The sequence below is a fragment of the Poecile atricapillus genome, chromosome 2, assembly GCF_030490865.1.
Source record: "Poecile atricapillus isolate bPoeAtr1 chromosome 2, bPoeAtr1.hap1, whole genome shotgun sequence".
Lineage (NCBI taxonomy): Eukaryota > Metazoa > Chordata > Aves > Passeriformes > Paridae > Poecile > Poecile atricapillus.
The window spans coordinates 21,713,598-21,730,314 of NC_081250.1; the positions used below are offsets into that span (position 1 = coordinate 21,713,598).

The 16,717-nt window shown below is 35.7% G+C and overlaps 1 protein-coding gene across 1 annotated transcript; it reads right to left on the minus strand.

Annotated features, from left to right (window-relative positions):
• Positions 1–15,667, minus strand: SLC25A40 (solute carrier family 25 member 40). The gene is made up of 10 exons (XM_058832798.1): positions 15,574–15,667; positions 13,432–13,491; positions 12,162–12,268; positions 10,345–10,412; positions 8,588–8,712; positions 7,201–7,374; positions 3,823–3,932; positions 3,423–3,504; positions 1,679–1,759; positions 1–116 (listed from the first exon to the last, which is right to left on the minus strand). The coding sequence occupies exons 1-10, from the start codon at positions 15,665–15,667 to the stop codon at positions 1–3; spliced, it is 1,017 nt and encodes a 338-aa protein (XP_058688781.1).
• Between the last annotated feature and the right edge of the window lie 1,050 nt (positions 15,668–16,717).

Below are 16,717 nucleotides of genomic sequence, written 5' to 3' on the forward strand. Positions count from 1 at the left end.
TTAAGGACGTTGATTCTGTTTTTCATTTAAATGAGAAAAGAAAGACTTTCCATATTCATATGTGCTGATCATTATGGCACAAGCAGGAGCAACTTTAAACAGCCGTGGCGTAATACCTGCCCAAAAGAGAAAGGGAAGTGTTCACCATTATTAGTTTTCAGATGCAAATGCTGCATTACAATGTGTTGATCACAGTATATTGATACCATAATATATCAGTTTAGAGCTGGGATTCTACCTGCTCCTATGCCTCAAAATACTGAATTTACTGGCCGTAGGTATTACCAGTGTAATAACCTTATGCCCTCACCTCTGCCACCTTGTGTGGTCTGCCTGCCTCAAGTGCATTGTGTCTCTGCCCCTTCTGACTCCATGCAAGTGGAGCACCTGGACCTGCAGGGCTCATGTGCTGGAGCACACAAGAAGTGGCCTCTACTAAAATGAAGAATCCTGATCATGTGTATAAATAATGGAATTTAGGTGTTAAACGTCTCCCACTACCGTCAACTGTGATCTTGCTCTAGTGGAGGTTAGAAAATGATTCAGTTTAAAGGGAGGGAAATAAGGCTGAATCCCCTTGTCCGCACACAGCCAGCCTTCTACTTCCACTTGAAATGCAGAGACATCTGCAGAAAGCCAGCACAGATGACACACAACCCATTGAGAACTTTTGTTGCTTTGGAACAGCAGCAAGGAGCCAGGCAGAGTAACCCAGTCATCTCAGCTACGTGTGGCCAACTGAACTGAACTGGTGTCTGATCAAGAGTATCTCTAAACTCTGCTACCCATGTGTCAGGACTTAAGTGTGCTTTAATCTATTAACTGAATTCAATATCAGTAATATTGACACTTTGTGGTGTCTTGCATTCTGTTAGCATCAGTTCTCTGAAGTATACAAACCCTGTTACCCAGCTATGCCATCACTGTAGAGCAAGTAAAGCAGTTTAATCTCTTTCAGCAAACCTAAGTCTTACAAGGCTTAACCAGCTGTGCAGCCATTCACACAAGGGCCCCCAATGAACCAGTGCAATGCAGTGAAGTCTGGTAAGTATCCTGGATTTGGAATGTCTCTTGCAGATGGTCATTTTAGTATGAACTACTACAGGATTTTATCTCAATATCATTTTAATCTCAATATCTTTTGTCACTTCTGCCTCAGTCATGCAGGAGAGGGCCAGTGTTTTCCCATGTTTTACCTCTGATCACCGGCATACCTATAGAAGCTTTTCTTGTTGCCCTTGACATCCCTGGCCAGATTTATTTCCTAACCTGATCACTGTGTGCTTGGACCATTTCTCTGTGACAGGTTACCCATCCTTGCTTCCACCCTCTGCTGGCTTCCTTATTGTGTCCAGGAGCTCCTTCTTCCTCCACACAGGCCTCCTGGAGTTCTCACCTAACTTTCCATTTGCAGGGATATATTGTTCCTGAGCCTGGAGGAAGTGATCCTTAAATATTAACCAGCATTCTTGGGCTGGTTTTCAGGGCTTTATACCATGGTTCTCTACCAGGAAGATCCCAGGAGAGGCCAAAGTCTGCATGTGTGTTGCTTTATAGATGCAAACTATTGCATAACTGACAGTGTCCACAGAATTGGAAATATAGAATTTATGCGTGTTAACATCTATAATTAAGAACTCTCTAGTATGAATTTTTTTAGAGATAGGAAAAAGTTTACCAGCAAATAATCCAGAAATCCCATTTCTAGCGACAATTTTCCTCATAATTGCCCAGGTTGCTTTACTGTCCCTCTGTGGAACTCAATATAGTAAAAGACAACAGTAAATTAGGCAATCCATACAATGCCACAGAATAATATTTTTAGAAATCAGAGACAGTCACAGATGTAACTGTTAGCTTTAACTCATTTTTCGTTAATTTTATCCATCTTATGTATACAGTATGTCAAATTAATACAGTATCCAAATACACAATTTGAAACAGCAAGACATGGAAAAGACCTGTAGTAACACCTACAGTAAGATATATGAACAGCTATTATAGTCTTTACTGGATTGCTGATACAGTTGAAAAAAGCCAAAGCAGTTTCATAGAATACATTCATCAGGAATATCCCACAGCCTTTGGAAACCCAAAAAAATTTTTACAGACACAGAGAAACAAAATATAAATGCATAGTCAGAATCCAACTCTAACAGCAACTGGATTTGGAAAGTATTAAACTGGTAATCAAACTGTTTTAAATTCCATTCAAATTCAAAAACTTTGAAAAAAATTGAAAAAATCAAAAACTTTGATTTTTAAAGTATTAAACTGGTAATCTTTAATTAACTATTACCATAATGGAATTTTAAAAATATAAAGTAACTGGGTTAATATTAACCTAATAAATATATGGCAGACTGTCATGTTGCATACACATTTCAAAGTGGTGTTAGGAGGGAACTCTTACATTTATCAGCACAGAAAAATAATTTTAAATGGTATCTATTTATATTTAAAACTTTTTTAATACTTGTTCTGCAGTCAAATAGTAATACATTTTATCAAGAATTGCTCTAGGAAAAAAAAATTTACCTGAGAAAATGAAACCTCATGCCAAAAAGTGAGCACTTATTTTCTAAGCAGAAACTAATTGGATACTCAGCCTTTTTAACAGTCTGTAATCTTAAAACCATGATATAATACTTATTTATGTTAATGAAAGTCCTCCTGATCCACATCCCAAGCAATGGGAAAAAAAGATATATATGACTTCAGTTTGTACAAAACGGAGCAATGCTCTACTGAACAGAAACTTCTTCTTTCATCCTTTAAAGATGTTGGGACATTCATTAATTGAGATATTCATGCCCTCAAAAAATAATTTCTTGAAATCACATGAAAAGAAGGTAAAAAATACACAACTTGAGCACAATACTTTCTAGTTTAATACTTATCACAAGAATATTGTTATGTAGGAGCAAGTGGTAGTGAATGTTACTTAAAAAACTTTTTCAATAGATCACTGTTCACCTGAATGTTTGCTATTAAGTTCATTTTTTGCCTATTTAAATACAACTTACTTCAATCATAGTTTGGGTTCAAAAGAACCTTTACTGGTCATCTAGTCCAACCTCCCTGCAATAAGCAGGGACAAATTTCCAATTGGTCTGCCTCAATGTAATAGCTTTGGATTCCTTTGTACCAATTTTATACCATCTTATTCAGCTAAATTGTACTGAGCTCACACCTTTTCCATCCTCCATGCCAATAATGAAGTATGGTGTTCTCCTAGGAGATAAAAAAATATCTTGTCTAGATACTACAATTTGGGGAAGAAAAAATGCCTGAGTGATAAAATACTTACATATACTTTAGAAGTGGCAAATTTTTAAAATTCCTACCAAAAGCCATACCCAAAGACTAAGTTTTATTTTTTGGAATACTATAGGGTTTTTCTATTCTTACCAACAACTTACTTTTTAAGGTCTCACTCTCCCAAAGTTGAGTCTGCCTATGTGTTTTCACTACATCAAATGGCTGAGTTGTGACAGCTGCAATCTATCAGGAAATCAGTTTTAATGTTAGCGCGGAAAAAAATTAAAATTTAACCCTAAATTTTGAAATTTTGAAATTGAAGTGCACAATTTGAAACTAGATTTGATATTCCAAGGACATGATATTTTTAAGTCTTGTATGTCAGAACACTAGTTTATTCAGATTTATTTAGTCAGCTTGAATGCCACACCACATGTGTTTAAAGTACAAGTACCCCAAAACATACATTTCTGAGAGAATCATCTAAAATCATACCACTTTTAAATAGTTTATTAGTGCTAATAATAAAGAATAGCACCAGAAAAGAAATTATATACTTACAGAGCCAGATGCTGCTCCTGAAGTAAAAGAAACAAAAAATGTAGGTTCACTTGCACCAACTTCCTTGCACATCATCTTCTTGAAACGTTCATAATTATACCAATACATTGCTATGGTTACAAAAAAATAAAATTACAATACAACAGGTTTGTATGTCAAGTACAAAAATTCTTAAGTCTAGATAGAAGAATTCTACTGTGGCAAAAGAAGCAAAGAGAAACAAGAGCTGAAAGCTTAAGTGTCCTATGTGATAACCCATGGACATATTGCTTCATTCCCCTTGTTCTTCATATCCCAAATTTCTTCATATGATACAAATTAGCCAAATCATTTTGTCATTCCCTTAGGAACCTTAGTAACCTCTATCTTCATACAATATAACCCAAGCACTATAAAACTCACATTCAATTTAACATAAATCAAAATGTAGGCTTCTAATTACTCACTATGTTTTCAAGCATATTTCATGTTTCACAGATCTCAATAATTTTATAAAAACACATTTCATAGAAAATGAAATGTTGCTCAGAACTGCCTCACACTTTTTGAGGCGCAGTATAAAATTTAATTCTGAGAGAACCAAAAAATATGATTTTGCTCCCTGGAATTACTAACAGAGGAGTGCCTCTGTAGGGACTGTCAAAGGAAAGTCCAGCAAACAGCTTTTAGGAATAACATCTGTTTCTGCTGAACTAAACTGCACTGCACTTTTTCTGCTTTCTGACTAAAACTTCAAACTATATACTACTGGGCTGAATCAGAGAGTAATTCCTCATGGCAGTTGGTCAACTAAATACTGCAAATGACAGCTCCATATCCTGAAAGGTAACTATGCCTCATTCAGCACCAAGTTATGGAGGTTGTGCCAGCAGAAAAATTTTCACAGCATTTTCTTGCCATAAAGACTACCAGCACACGTGCCTAGCCTCCAACATTTTGCAAAAGTAAAAGTAGGCAGTATGTCAGAAGACATTCTGAGGATTTGAGGAGAGCCTACTATTGAAATGTACAAAACCCTAATTTAATATAAATTATCTAAATCCAAAATTTTCTTAAGCACCTACAGGACTCATTTCCCTGAATACCATTTACATTTATATTGTCTGTGATACTGCTTAAAGAAGGATTCAAATATTATTATTAAATCAGTTTCTGTGTTTATAAACATTCATAACTTAAGTTTTGTTCAGTCTAGCTAGCATCCCAAGGAACATGCTTGAAACACTTGGGCTAGAAATAGACTGGAATTCTAATTATACTTTGCTTCCAGTCATCCTGTACTGTTTGACTGTTTTCAATAGGACCTGCTTTCTCAGCTCAATGTTACACTCATTTTAACTCTTGAGACAGCTGACTTGAACTCCCTGCAGCAAAGGTGAAAACTGACAGCACCAGAGATTCAGCTGATGTTGGGGCATCATTCAAACTGAAGAACTCAGACTGAAGGTACAAAGGGAGCACATCATAGCAGACAGAGAGTAGTTACAAGGAAAAAAAATATCAGGAAACACAGTTGGAAAAGGCATTAAACACCCTTAGCTTTACACAAGCAGAATTTTATGGCATTTGGGGTTTTTTTAAAATACATTCTCCTTTATTCAGGCTTCTACTTACCTGCTCACTATTGGTTGAGTAGTTCTCAACATGCAGCTACTGCCTTATAGGTTAACTTGTGACTCTACCATCATACCCACAAAATACTGGGCACAGATGAATAAGTGCATACTGGCTGTCCAGGGAATGCCATAACAGTGTGGAACTGACTAAAAGTCAACAAGCCTGGCTTGGATCAGTGGAGGAACAGCAGGCATGGACACAAGAATCTGAAAAGGGCTGAGAAGAATGCAAGCACATCACCTTAGTGCCCTCTTCTTTGTGCACTCCCTCCCAGTGCTCTGATCTTCCCACTCTGTTAAAAGCAGCAGGGGGAAGGAAGCTCACTAGCTCCAGCCACACTGCTACAGACAAAAACCAATAAAAGAATGAGAGCTTCTACTTGAAGACGGACAGCAGGAATCAGATGAAGAATTTGAGAGTTCCCTTACAAACCTTAGAGAACAGCCTAAGAGAAAATTGCATTTGGCAGAGAAGAAAAATAAGTAAATTAAAAATAAATATTGAACAGGAGACACTTCAGACAAAGAATTCAGATGAATTCCGGCCATTGTCTTTAACTTCAGTCTTGGTGAAACCATGTTTTCATAGTTCACAGAAGACTACATTAAGTCCTATCAAGGAACTGGATCTTTAAGCGAAATGCATTCCAATCACAGTTTTCAAACACCTCCCAGTAGCTAAGTGAAATAGAACAGAGCATTATAAATTCTGAAAAGAAGACAGCTGAAATAACTTGGTTCAGTTAACCCACTTAACTACCAATTGCAATTTTTAAGTAAATATCTTCATCACACCCCACTTATGTCTCAGTTTGGTTCACAGACAATTTAAAATTTACACTGGGTACACATATCCTGTAACAGCCCAAACCAATGACTGGCCCGTTAGATTGTTTGGAAACACAAATTAAATCAGATCATCTTAAGAATGAAGTAGAAGAACAGAAATAGCAGGTCAAATACTTCAAGGGTTCTCTGACTCCAAAACCAGGTTTGAATAAGAATCTTTCCAAAAATAGGTTTGAAGAATTTTTCTGGGCCAACATAAAGTGTTTAAAGATGTTATTCTTGGTACTACCTCAACGACAGAAACTGCTTCAATGACAATTGATGTCTGATGATCCAAAAGAGCTCTGACAAAAACAGGCCTTAAAGGGACAGGGGCTTTCTGATCCTTTAACAGTCTCCCCTATAACATCTGACCCAGTTATCTTAAGGAATAGCCCTAAACCCTGCTTTGAATCAGACTTTTCTTCTTCTAGGCTTTCAGCTTTGGAGTCTTCCTAAAGAGTTTTTTTGGAGCAGTTATACAAACGAATTCATCTTGATTTAAAAAAAAAAAATAAAATCTTGAAGACACTATGGTGTCACTCTGTACATGTTTCCAAAATTATGTAACAGAACCCTTAGATACAGCATTTATCAGAAAATAGCCCCTATTTCTGTCACAGAAAAAATTTCCAACTGAAACTCTTCAAAAGCAGTCATTGCATAAGCTGAAGAGGAGAAGAAAGCATCTAAATACAGAGAAAGGGAATGTAACAATAGTCATTTTAGAATGTAACAATCAGTCCTATCTGATATCCACAAACAAAATGGGGGGAGGGGGAAATCACATCTTCAGAAAATTTATAAATAAAAATACTCAAAAGAGAAAAAGTAAATCTCAGTCATTCCTAAAGCAAACCATTAAAAAGATCTAAAAGCACAGAAAAAATATATAGAAACATAATCAAAAACCTGCCTGGAAAATAAACCTTACCTGAGAAAGGTACATCTCTCAGAATAGTAGAAGTCCAGCCCTGCCACAGGGAGGACCACCCATCTACAGCCACTTTGGTGCTGATTAACAGGTACAGCTGCTTGTAGGACAACCTGCGATACTGCATTTGAGTTCTGATCAGCTCCAGGGGACTCACCACAGTAGCAGAATTGACTGCAAAGGAAACATGGCTCTTTTAGAAAAATCAATACCCAATTGTACAATTTCCTGAACATTCAAGTCATGTCTCACCTTACTTTTTCAACTCTCCCATTTTCCTTGAACTAATTCCCAAAATAAGTTTCCTTTCCAGAAAAGAAAACCATGCCTATTCACAGTAGCTATGTTTCCAGTTTAGGGTTTTTTTTTTCAATGCTAGCACGTTGTAATCAATGTAACATGTTGAGAATCCTCATTTTCAGATTTAGCACATAAACAGGCTGAAAATTTCAAGTACTTAATTATTTTCATTAGTTGCCGTTTTAAACTATAACTTGAAGAAAGTGATCTTGATGTTTAAGGCTTTTTTGTGTGTGTGTTAAGGACAGAATTGTGGGTACAGATTAAGCTTTTATTGACTTCTAAGCATCTTTGCCACTCTTATTTTAAACTATCAAGAACAATTAGCAGGCAATCTGTATCTGATAAAGTAACTCTTGCATCTTGCACAAAGGTCAATGAGCCATCATTCAGTAACAAGCTACCATCACACATTTAACAGACATTAAAAATTTTACTAGATCCAAGAATTTTTCTTCTATTGCTGGAATAAGGTTTTATACATAAATTTAAAATCTGGAACAGCCTAACAAGAACAACATGCTACACCACCACAAAATAGCAATTCTTTTTCCACTAGTCTGCCAGTGCCCATGGTTGTCACAGGCAGAACATGGAACTGCATCACCAGACCCTTCTAAGAAAGCCCTAAAATATATTATCTGAGTTAATTCTACAAAAATAGATGAGTAAAAGGAAGAACAAAAGTAAGAAAATATACAAATTCCATTTGCAGTATATACAGCAGTATAACCAGTACAAGTCAAATTTTCATCTTTGTTATAATTACCTATGTACCTTCCATTATAGCAAATAACGATGTTTATTATTAGATTGAAGGCAGAACAGACTTGAATTAAACTGTCCTTGGTAGAAATCTAGAAACCTAAAATTTTGAACAAATTGCAAATGTAGTGAAAGTGTTTCAGCAAAACCAAATCTCATTACTTCAAATTAGAGATTTTGTTGCTCAAGAAATACTGTGTGATGACAGTATTCCTTCCTATATGTCATTTAAACCCACAGCATATTTACTTTAAATAAAAGTCAGCAAAACAAACTCAAGAAAACAGCACACAGTTTTCTCTTTAAACAGAGGGCAACTTACATCTGCTTAAGGAACCTGCAATAGCTGGAATGTGCTCATCATGCTTTCCTAGTCTATTTTTCAAAGCCTCACACAGCTGGTCATAGCAAGTAAAATAGATTACTGTGGTAGGAACTGCCATTATTCTAAAACAGAAGAGAGGAAATTTAAATTAATACAAGGAAAGCACGAGAATAAAGTCAACTGTCTTGTATGTATATTTTACTTACATTTAAAAAAAAAGTCAAATCTCCAGCTGTGTGTAATGCATTAATAAAAAAACCTACAATATTAATCCCATAGCTTTGACTCACTGCTTCTAGTTCAGAGTTTCAAACCCACACATTTCCCAGGTTTTTGTTTCATTAGGGAAAACCATAAATAAAATTATGGTATATGATCTCAGTCAAAATCTATTCCATACCAGCTCCAGAACTATTTTGATAAAGAATGGGAAGTGAAAGATCTGAAAATGAAGAACCCAAACAAAATGACAGAAGTTCTACTAACCTTAACTTTTATTTATGTAACAATTGGATATTACACTCTTGATCAACAGCCATGATACTCACTACTTGAGAGACATGTAGTATGCATAAATATATGTTTTTTCCATACCAGCATAGTACAGACTATAGTAACGACAGGTAGATTCAATAATCATTCAGTGTAAGGGTAAATCACCACATCTTACTATAAGATGGCAATTACACTTCTGTGTTATGTGTGTACCAATACAGCATGTACTACCATTACCAAAAAACACTGAGGACCGTCATGCTTGGAAAGCCAACATGGCTTAGTTTAGATCTTCTCTTCTACTTGTGTGACTTTCCCCAGTAAAGAAGTTAGTTCTCTGCTGGAGAACAGAACATATGCTGTGTAAAAAACTGTATTGACTGGAAGAATTCAGTCAGGTCCTAAGGTTTATATTTTGAAATTGTCACATACTGGAGGGCAAACAAAGCTGAGCTCCACCATGCTTTCCTTTTTTTGAACCTATACACTGAGCACTACCTGCAAATCAGAAGTATACCAGCGCTTCCACTGGGCACTTGCCACTTTGCACCTTACAAGATACAAGTTTAATACACATCTTAGATTCAAAAACTTTCTTGGTTTATGAGAGGGAACATAATTATAGAGGTCTTAATTTCTATCCGTACCAGGTTAATATGAATAAAAAGATAAAACAATTTGGGACCATTAAGCCTAAAGAGAAGACCAGGAGGAGATCTGATTGCAATGTTAAAGCATGTAAATGGCTCTTGTAGAGAGAAAATGAATTATCTGTTTATCCAGATAGAATAAGATCCTAAGGTTCTTTGAAATAAAGAAGATGATTACAAAAATTAAGTGAGGATAATGAGGTGCAACACCAGAGTGTTTGGGAACAGCTGTGCTGCTGATAGCAAGTCATTAAGTAGCAAGATACAAGAAGAATGTGCAGAAGACTGGCCCTTTCCAGTGACCAGGTCAAGTCCTGTGATTCAATGATGCTATCAAAGGAATGGTTACAGTAGGGAAAAAAAAAAAAGCAGAATGAGAAGTCTATTGATCGTGTTTAACTACTGAGAATGTATCAGGAAATTCTAAAATCTGGGAAAAATTATACTGTTCATAGACATTTCTGATCAAACTGATTAGTCTGCAACTTCAGAATTGACCACATTTTAAAAATAACTTAGAAATCAGCATAATAATTTGTCAAAAATAATTCAGTAATTTTTTAACAACAACTTAAGGCATGTTACCAAAAAAAAACCCATTCAACTTACAGTGTTGGGGAAAGTCCACTCCACAGTGACTTAATTCCCTCTATTCGAATTATTTTCACAAATGCATCCTAAAAATATAACCAAAGAGCCATAATTAGCTACAAACTTTTGTAGTTGGTAATATATTTTAGCTGGTAGAACACAAAACTAATGTCTTTGAAAGTATGTTTCTAAAATGGCTTATCATTCTAAGATCCCCATTTTGTAACTGTTTACACAAGCCATCACATTCAATCATGCAAACAGTTCCACTGGACTGAACAGAATAATTTATGTGACTGAAATTAAGAATTTCCTTCCATCTTTAAAAAGCTAAAGTACTAAGTGTTTATCGGTGATAGACAGCCCTGTGAATACTATTTTCAGAACTAATATGGTATTGCAGCAACTTGTGGAAACTTCTTCAAAAAATCCACTAAAATATTTTTTTTCAATATGTAGCAGAGTTTCAAGGCATGAAATAGCAACTAATTCTCAAAGATTCTTCAACACTTGCTCCCTCTGACAACATGACCCAATATATGTAATGTATATACACTATATCATATACAAGTTTGCAATTATTATTGAAGCTGTCTTGTATATTCCCAGGAGACTGACAGCAGAGGAACACTAAACCTTGAAGATCATTCAACTGAAATCACAAGCAAAACCACAAACTTTGTAATGTCAGGATATCTCATTTTCTTAGAACATATGGGGAAAGAGTTAGAATATGCCTAACACCAGACATTATCATGGCCTCAAAAGACAGAGAGTCTGGCAGACCACAGAAAGGACTTAGAGGAAGAAAAAAGCAAATAGCTTTAGAGGAGACAGCCTTGATGGACTAATCCTGTAAGGTAAAAAGTTGAATGGGAAAAACAAATAAATGATCTATTACAACAAACCTGACTAGCTTTGAAAGGAAGCCAAGAATCCCTAGAGGTCCTAACATGGTTTAACAAAAAAGACACTTTTATACTAGCTAGTTAATATGTTTATAACCCAGCTTCAACAAGTTTACAAAACAGGAAGGTATAGGTAAAGGATAAGACTCATTTTTTTTTATAAAATGAAGATAAAGTTACATGATAGACACTCTTCTTTGAGAATCACCTTGTTATGGCAAAAACAGGCATACATTCAGGTCAAAGAGAAAACTAAGTAACTTCCTGAAATTACATAGTAAAGCTGATTGAAAAAATTACAGCTGTAAAGTTATTAATTAAAATCAACCCTGTAAAACTGATGAAGACACCTTTTGCATTAACATCCCATTCTCAAGATTTTAATTCTGAAAAATCCTTGATCATAGGTTTAATTTCATGGCAGAGTCAAAAAAAATTTTTGATTAATGAACTAGCATGACAGTATTTGCTAGCAAGTCTGTTTCAAGTTTCTGGGAAAATGCTAGTCCTAGTCCTACAAGTCTCAATGGATAGAGAACTTGACACATGAATTTAACTTTAAACACCATCTGTACCATTAGTTAGCTCAGGAGCATATTGTGAGATGTGTGGGCACAAGGGCTGTTATCAAATAAGAGAAAATTATTACCTGCAATCAGCAACTACTACCAATATAGCTAAAGTGGGGATAATAAAATCATAAAGCCTGTAACCTGTGAGGAGAGCTGTGCAGCTGCCTCCTTGTTCATCTTAAGGAAGGAATATGTACTTTATTGCAGACAGTAGAAGGTATCCTCAATCAACAGTGTAACCACATGAAGACCCTCTCAAGTGATAACATATTCCAGTACAATCCAAAAAACCTGAAAACTTTGCAGTATGCTACTTAAAAATGCTTAGTTTTATAGACATGTAAAACGTTCTTACCAATGTCCCTTTGAAATGCCCAGGTTTTTTATACCTGGCTTTGCTGTCCCCATTTTCACAAACATATACATGATCCATAAGGCCATTGGAGGACACAAAACACTTTCCTAATAAAATGGTGTATAAGAATATAGTTAATGCTTGTAAGATTGTTTTTAAACAGCAGCAATTTCAAATTGGATATAATAGCAACACAGATTTATCTCCGGTTAGACACAGAGGGGCAAAATAATTTTGGTAAGTCAGTAATGACAGATTAGGTTAAAGGAAAGAGGGTACAAATGTACCACTCAGACTGCTCAACTAAATGGAACTGCCTTCACAAGGCTCCAAGAGACATATTTAGGTTATACTACCATCTGCTGAAAAGTAAATCTAACACAAGACCTGAATGTCACTATTGCATGTAACTGTGAAGATCTTTCAGACTTTTAAATCTTTTATTAAGTAGCCTCAGCATCCACTTCAAGTAGAGGTACTTATCTATATTATTAGTAGTAGTATTATATCTTATCTTGGTCCATATTTATACTAGATCATGCCCTCCATTTGTTTTTAATTTCTTCCACATCATGTAGTTTCAACCTGTTTGATAAAATATTATTGCCATTGCAAAAAAAAAAAAAATTCAGGCTTTACATTTGCAGATTTCTGAAGGCTTTAGAACTTACTCAAAATCAGGATAGAAGGCTCAAGTATTTTTCTTAATTTAATTTACAAGTGTGACTGCAAATACTCACCTCCACATTCAACATGCAAAACCAGTCATCTTCTTTCCTTTTTAATCTCATTTACTAAGTACAAGTAATTAGTAGGCACCATTAGCACACCTTTGAGAGCACAGTATCTTCATCTATTTAGAACCCAAGTGGAAAGTGTCTTGTTAAGACTTCTCCATTCCAAAAATCTCAGGATTCTGGAGGAGATGAACTTTGATTTAACATCCTGATCACATAAGCCCTCTGATGAAATATTTATTAATTTAGTAACAACTTTTTATTCTTTGACTCAACTCAGTATTAGACATACCTTCTGCCAAAATGAAAATATTAAGACAGGAAAAAAAAAAAGCCTCTTTAAAATGGTATGGATGTATGGGATTTTTTTCTACTGTGTCTGTTTAATATATACAGTTGTGTTGCTTTTTCATCCCCACCATTATACTGGAGAAACAAATCCAAACATTCTGCAACTATCAGCAACTGCAACTATCAGCTAAATACAAGAGCAAAAAGCAAACTGTCCCCATTACACTATACATTTTGTTTACCTTTATGGAACGGATTGTTTTGGGTTTGCAGTCGAGTTTTGATAACATCAAGAGGAGTTACTAAAATGAAACAGAAGTAATTTAGAAACACCCAGGATGCCCTGAAAATGTAGTTTACAGATACCTTTTCATGAACTTCTACAAGTTTTTTGGTTTTTTTTGTTTCCAGAGTCGGGGGGGGGGAAACTTAACCGTTTTTACAATGTTATCAGGCAGACAGTAAAAGCCTGTTAGCAGACAATGTTATCAAGGACTAAGGAGAACTACACACCCTGTATAGTTTGCAAGACGTCAAATCTATATTTTCTAATTTACTAACAGTTGCATACGCAACTGTTAAATGAAATTGTTTGTTGAAATTAACTTTAATGCAATATTAGAGATACACAAAGCTCATTTAAAAACCATTGTGTCATGTTGTTGGAAATAGCTAAAAATTGTAATATTATGTTCTGCTGCTAATCTTTTATAAGTAGTATATCATAAGGCATACAAAATCAAATTTTGGCCTCCATTATATAAAATAGCACAGCATTCTTCATGTGTTTTTTCTTTTTCAATAAACTTATCATAATACAACTTAAAAAAAAAAAAGTTAAATTCATTATGTACTTTTCTTTTTTGCTGCATGTAGCCAATATGTAAGACATTGGAGCTCTTGAAAAGTAAAAGTGAAGGTTTAGTGAACATTTCACTGCTTCCACTTTGAACTATCACAGGCTGAGACATGCTGAACACTGCAGTGGCTGGGCAGCTGGACCACCTTCTTCTGATTATATCAGCTGAGGGCCCGATTCAGTTGCCTGCACATAAGCAGCTGGTCCCATCTGAGTCTCTAAGGTATCCAAAATACCTACAGAGTTGACAGAAATGACACAAGATCTACAATCTTACTTACCAAGTGTCAAGTCAAACACTCTAGTCCACGTCTCGCTAAAAACACTCCTAAGCTCAGGCAATGCAGTCACACCTTAGCTCTCTGGTGCTGCCTCAGTTGACTAACAGGTGGTTGAATATTTGGCTCACACTACAGTACCTAAATGTAGGGATCTAAATGTGACTCCTGCAGTTCAACTAAATTGCTTAAAATTTGCCATCTAGTAGCATTTCAGTCACTCACACTATTCTAGCTTGTCTCAGACTGGCACTTCATACAGGAGCCAGGCTCCTGTACCTCTCTTGAGCACCAACTCTACTGGGTATGTAGGTACACCCAATTGAAATCCATCACGGGAATTCCACAGGTCTGATGTACAGGATGTGTAGTGAAACAGAACAAAAAGACTTTGAATTTGACAGGTTCCTGGTAAGATCCTATTTTGTAAACATTTGGAGATTTTGTGAGGGAAAATCACACTTAGAAAATTGCACATTTCCCTGCAGCTTAATCCACATTAACGCCTAAGTCACAACTAAAGGCTATCTTAAATCAAAAAGTAACAGCAGCACAAAGTATGAGCTAATGAGCTTGTAGAATTCCAAGAGACATGAAGTGCTGGATGTAACCAACCAATGCCTCCTTAGGTAGGCATGGGGGAGGAGGTCTTGAGTGATATGACTGAACTTGAAGCAGAAGATGAATTCCACCAACTATCCAGAAGTTTAATAGAATAAGAAAAATGTATCCTTAAAAGCAGTGTTTAGGGAAAAAGGAAAAAAAACAAACTAAATCCAACAATAAAAGTATTTGATGGGGTAAGATATCAGAGAAGAATTGTTATTACTATGCCTCACTGGGACCAGTCTTGCAGGATTCGTGTGCTGTACTGTAAAGCAGACTTTTATCTAAAATATTTTTGAAGCAGCAGGAAATATGGAAATAAGTTTTTATTAATAACTTTGTTTCTTCTCAACAGAAAGCAATTAATAACTACACCAAACGGAAAAAAGGAAACAGAAAGTCAAAATTAGTAAATATTATTCTTATTTTCAGAAATAGTTAGACATTATCAGGGACACAAAAGATTTCAATTAACTATGCTTTTTAAAAGACTAAAAAAAAAAAAAAAAGAAAACTATCCAAAAATATCTTTTTTGAACATATTAGTAGAAACACACATAAGCAGACATCAGGCTGAGTCAAACTGAAGAGAAATCACTTTGTAAGATTCTCTCTGAGGCCAACTTCATAGCTTGCCTTACCAAATAATGATGTAATTATAGCTCCACAACAAGAGGCTATTGCTTGCTGAACAATGGTAAGTTTTTGTATATTGATATTACTCATTTCAGCCATGGCTTTATCCCTGGAAAAGAAAAACCTGTTAAGGAACAGAAAAACATGTTGTAAGACTATACTCAAAATTTGCAGAAAAAAAGTCAAAGGATAAATATTTTCAATTTTCATTACTAACTTATGTAGAACCCGCAATATTACTGTAAGACTATACTCAAAATTTGCAGAAAAAAAATCAAAGGATAAATATTTTCGATTTTCATTACTAACTTACGTAGAGCCAGCAATATTGCTTTTCTATTTATATACAAGCATCTCAATAATTTTTGAAATTTGAGAGTATTTGAGCCATGTTTTGCAAGTGAGTTTTCTAAAGACCATAAATCTTCAAAATCCTTCTTACAGAAATACTACATTTATGTTCTCGCAAACCACATTAAATGTTTAATACGCATTAACTGCAATAAAGTGTTTATGAACATGCAAATAATCCTTACAGGGATAAACTCCCAGCCTGTGGTCCATAAACTGGAGCACTGCAGAATAATTAAGCCAGCCCTTCTCTTGCTCCCATTTCTCCTGAGCCCAGGAAGGTCTCCTGGCTGATCCAACAGCCACAGGCTGCTAGTGATGACTGCGTTCCCTGGCTGCTCCTCGTGTATCAGGCAGATGGCAGCTACTAATAATGCTACCATCAAATGTTAATTCCTTGAGCAAATCCTGATGTATGGCTGCATAGGTATGGTCACAACAATTTAGGAATGCTTTCACAATATCTATAACTAGCTAGGATAGGAGAAGACAGTAGAATTACTTCAGAAAATAATATCCCCAAATAGACGTGTCTTTCAAAATGTACCACTGTGCTTAAGCGCAGCCCTAACTTTATTAGGAACACTGATCTAAGCTTTTCATTGGCTCTACAAGAATGCTTTGTTCTTTTCACTACGCTTCAAGTTGGATAAAAAAGGTTAAGTTGCACAAACCGTCTCTGGCCTCTCAGGTGCTAACAACTGCAGCGGTGGGTGGGGATATTGTCAAATTTTCATGTATCTGTAACTCCGAAGGGGAGTGCTGCCCAGAACTGCGTACAAACCCGCCTATCGGCTG

Bases quoted from the DNA above. Each gene is read 5' to 3' on its own strand.
- SLC25A40 (XM_058832798.1), bottom strand. From the start codon at position 15,667: ATGGCTGAAATGAGTAATATCAATATACAAAAACTTACCATTGTTCAG. The intron at 13,492-15,573 runs GTAAGGCAAGCT...GTTTCATTTTAG, and splicing joins TATAATTACATCATTATTTG to TAACTCCTCTTGATGTTATC. The intron at 8,713-10,344 runs GTAAGTTGAATG...CTTCTGTTTTAG, and splicing joins AGTGGACTTTCCCCAACACT to AATAATGGCAGTTCCTACCA.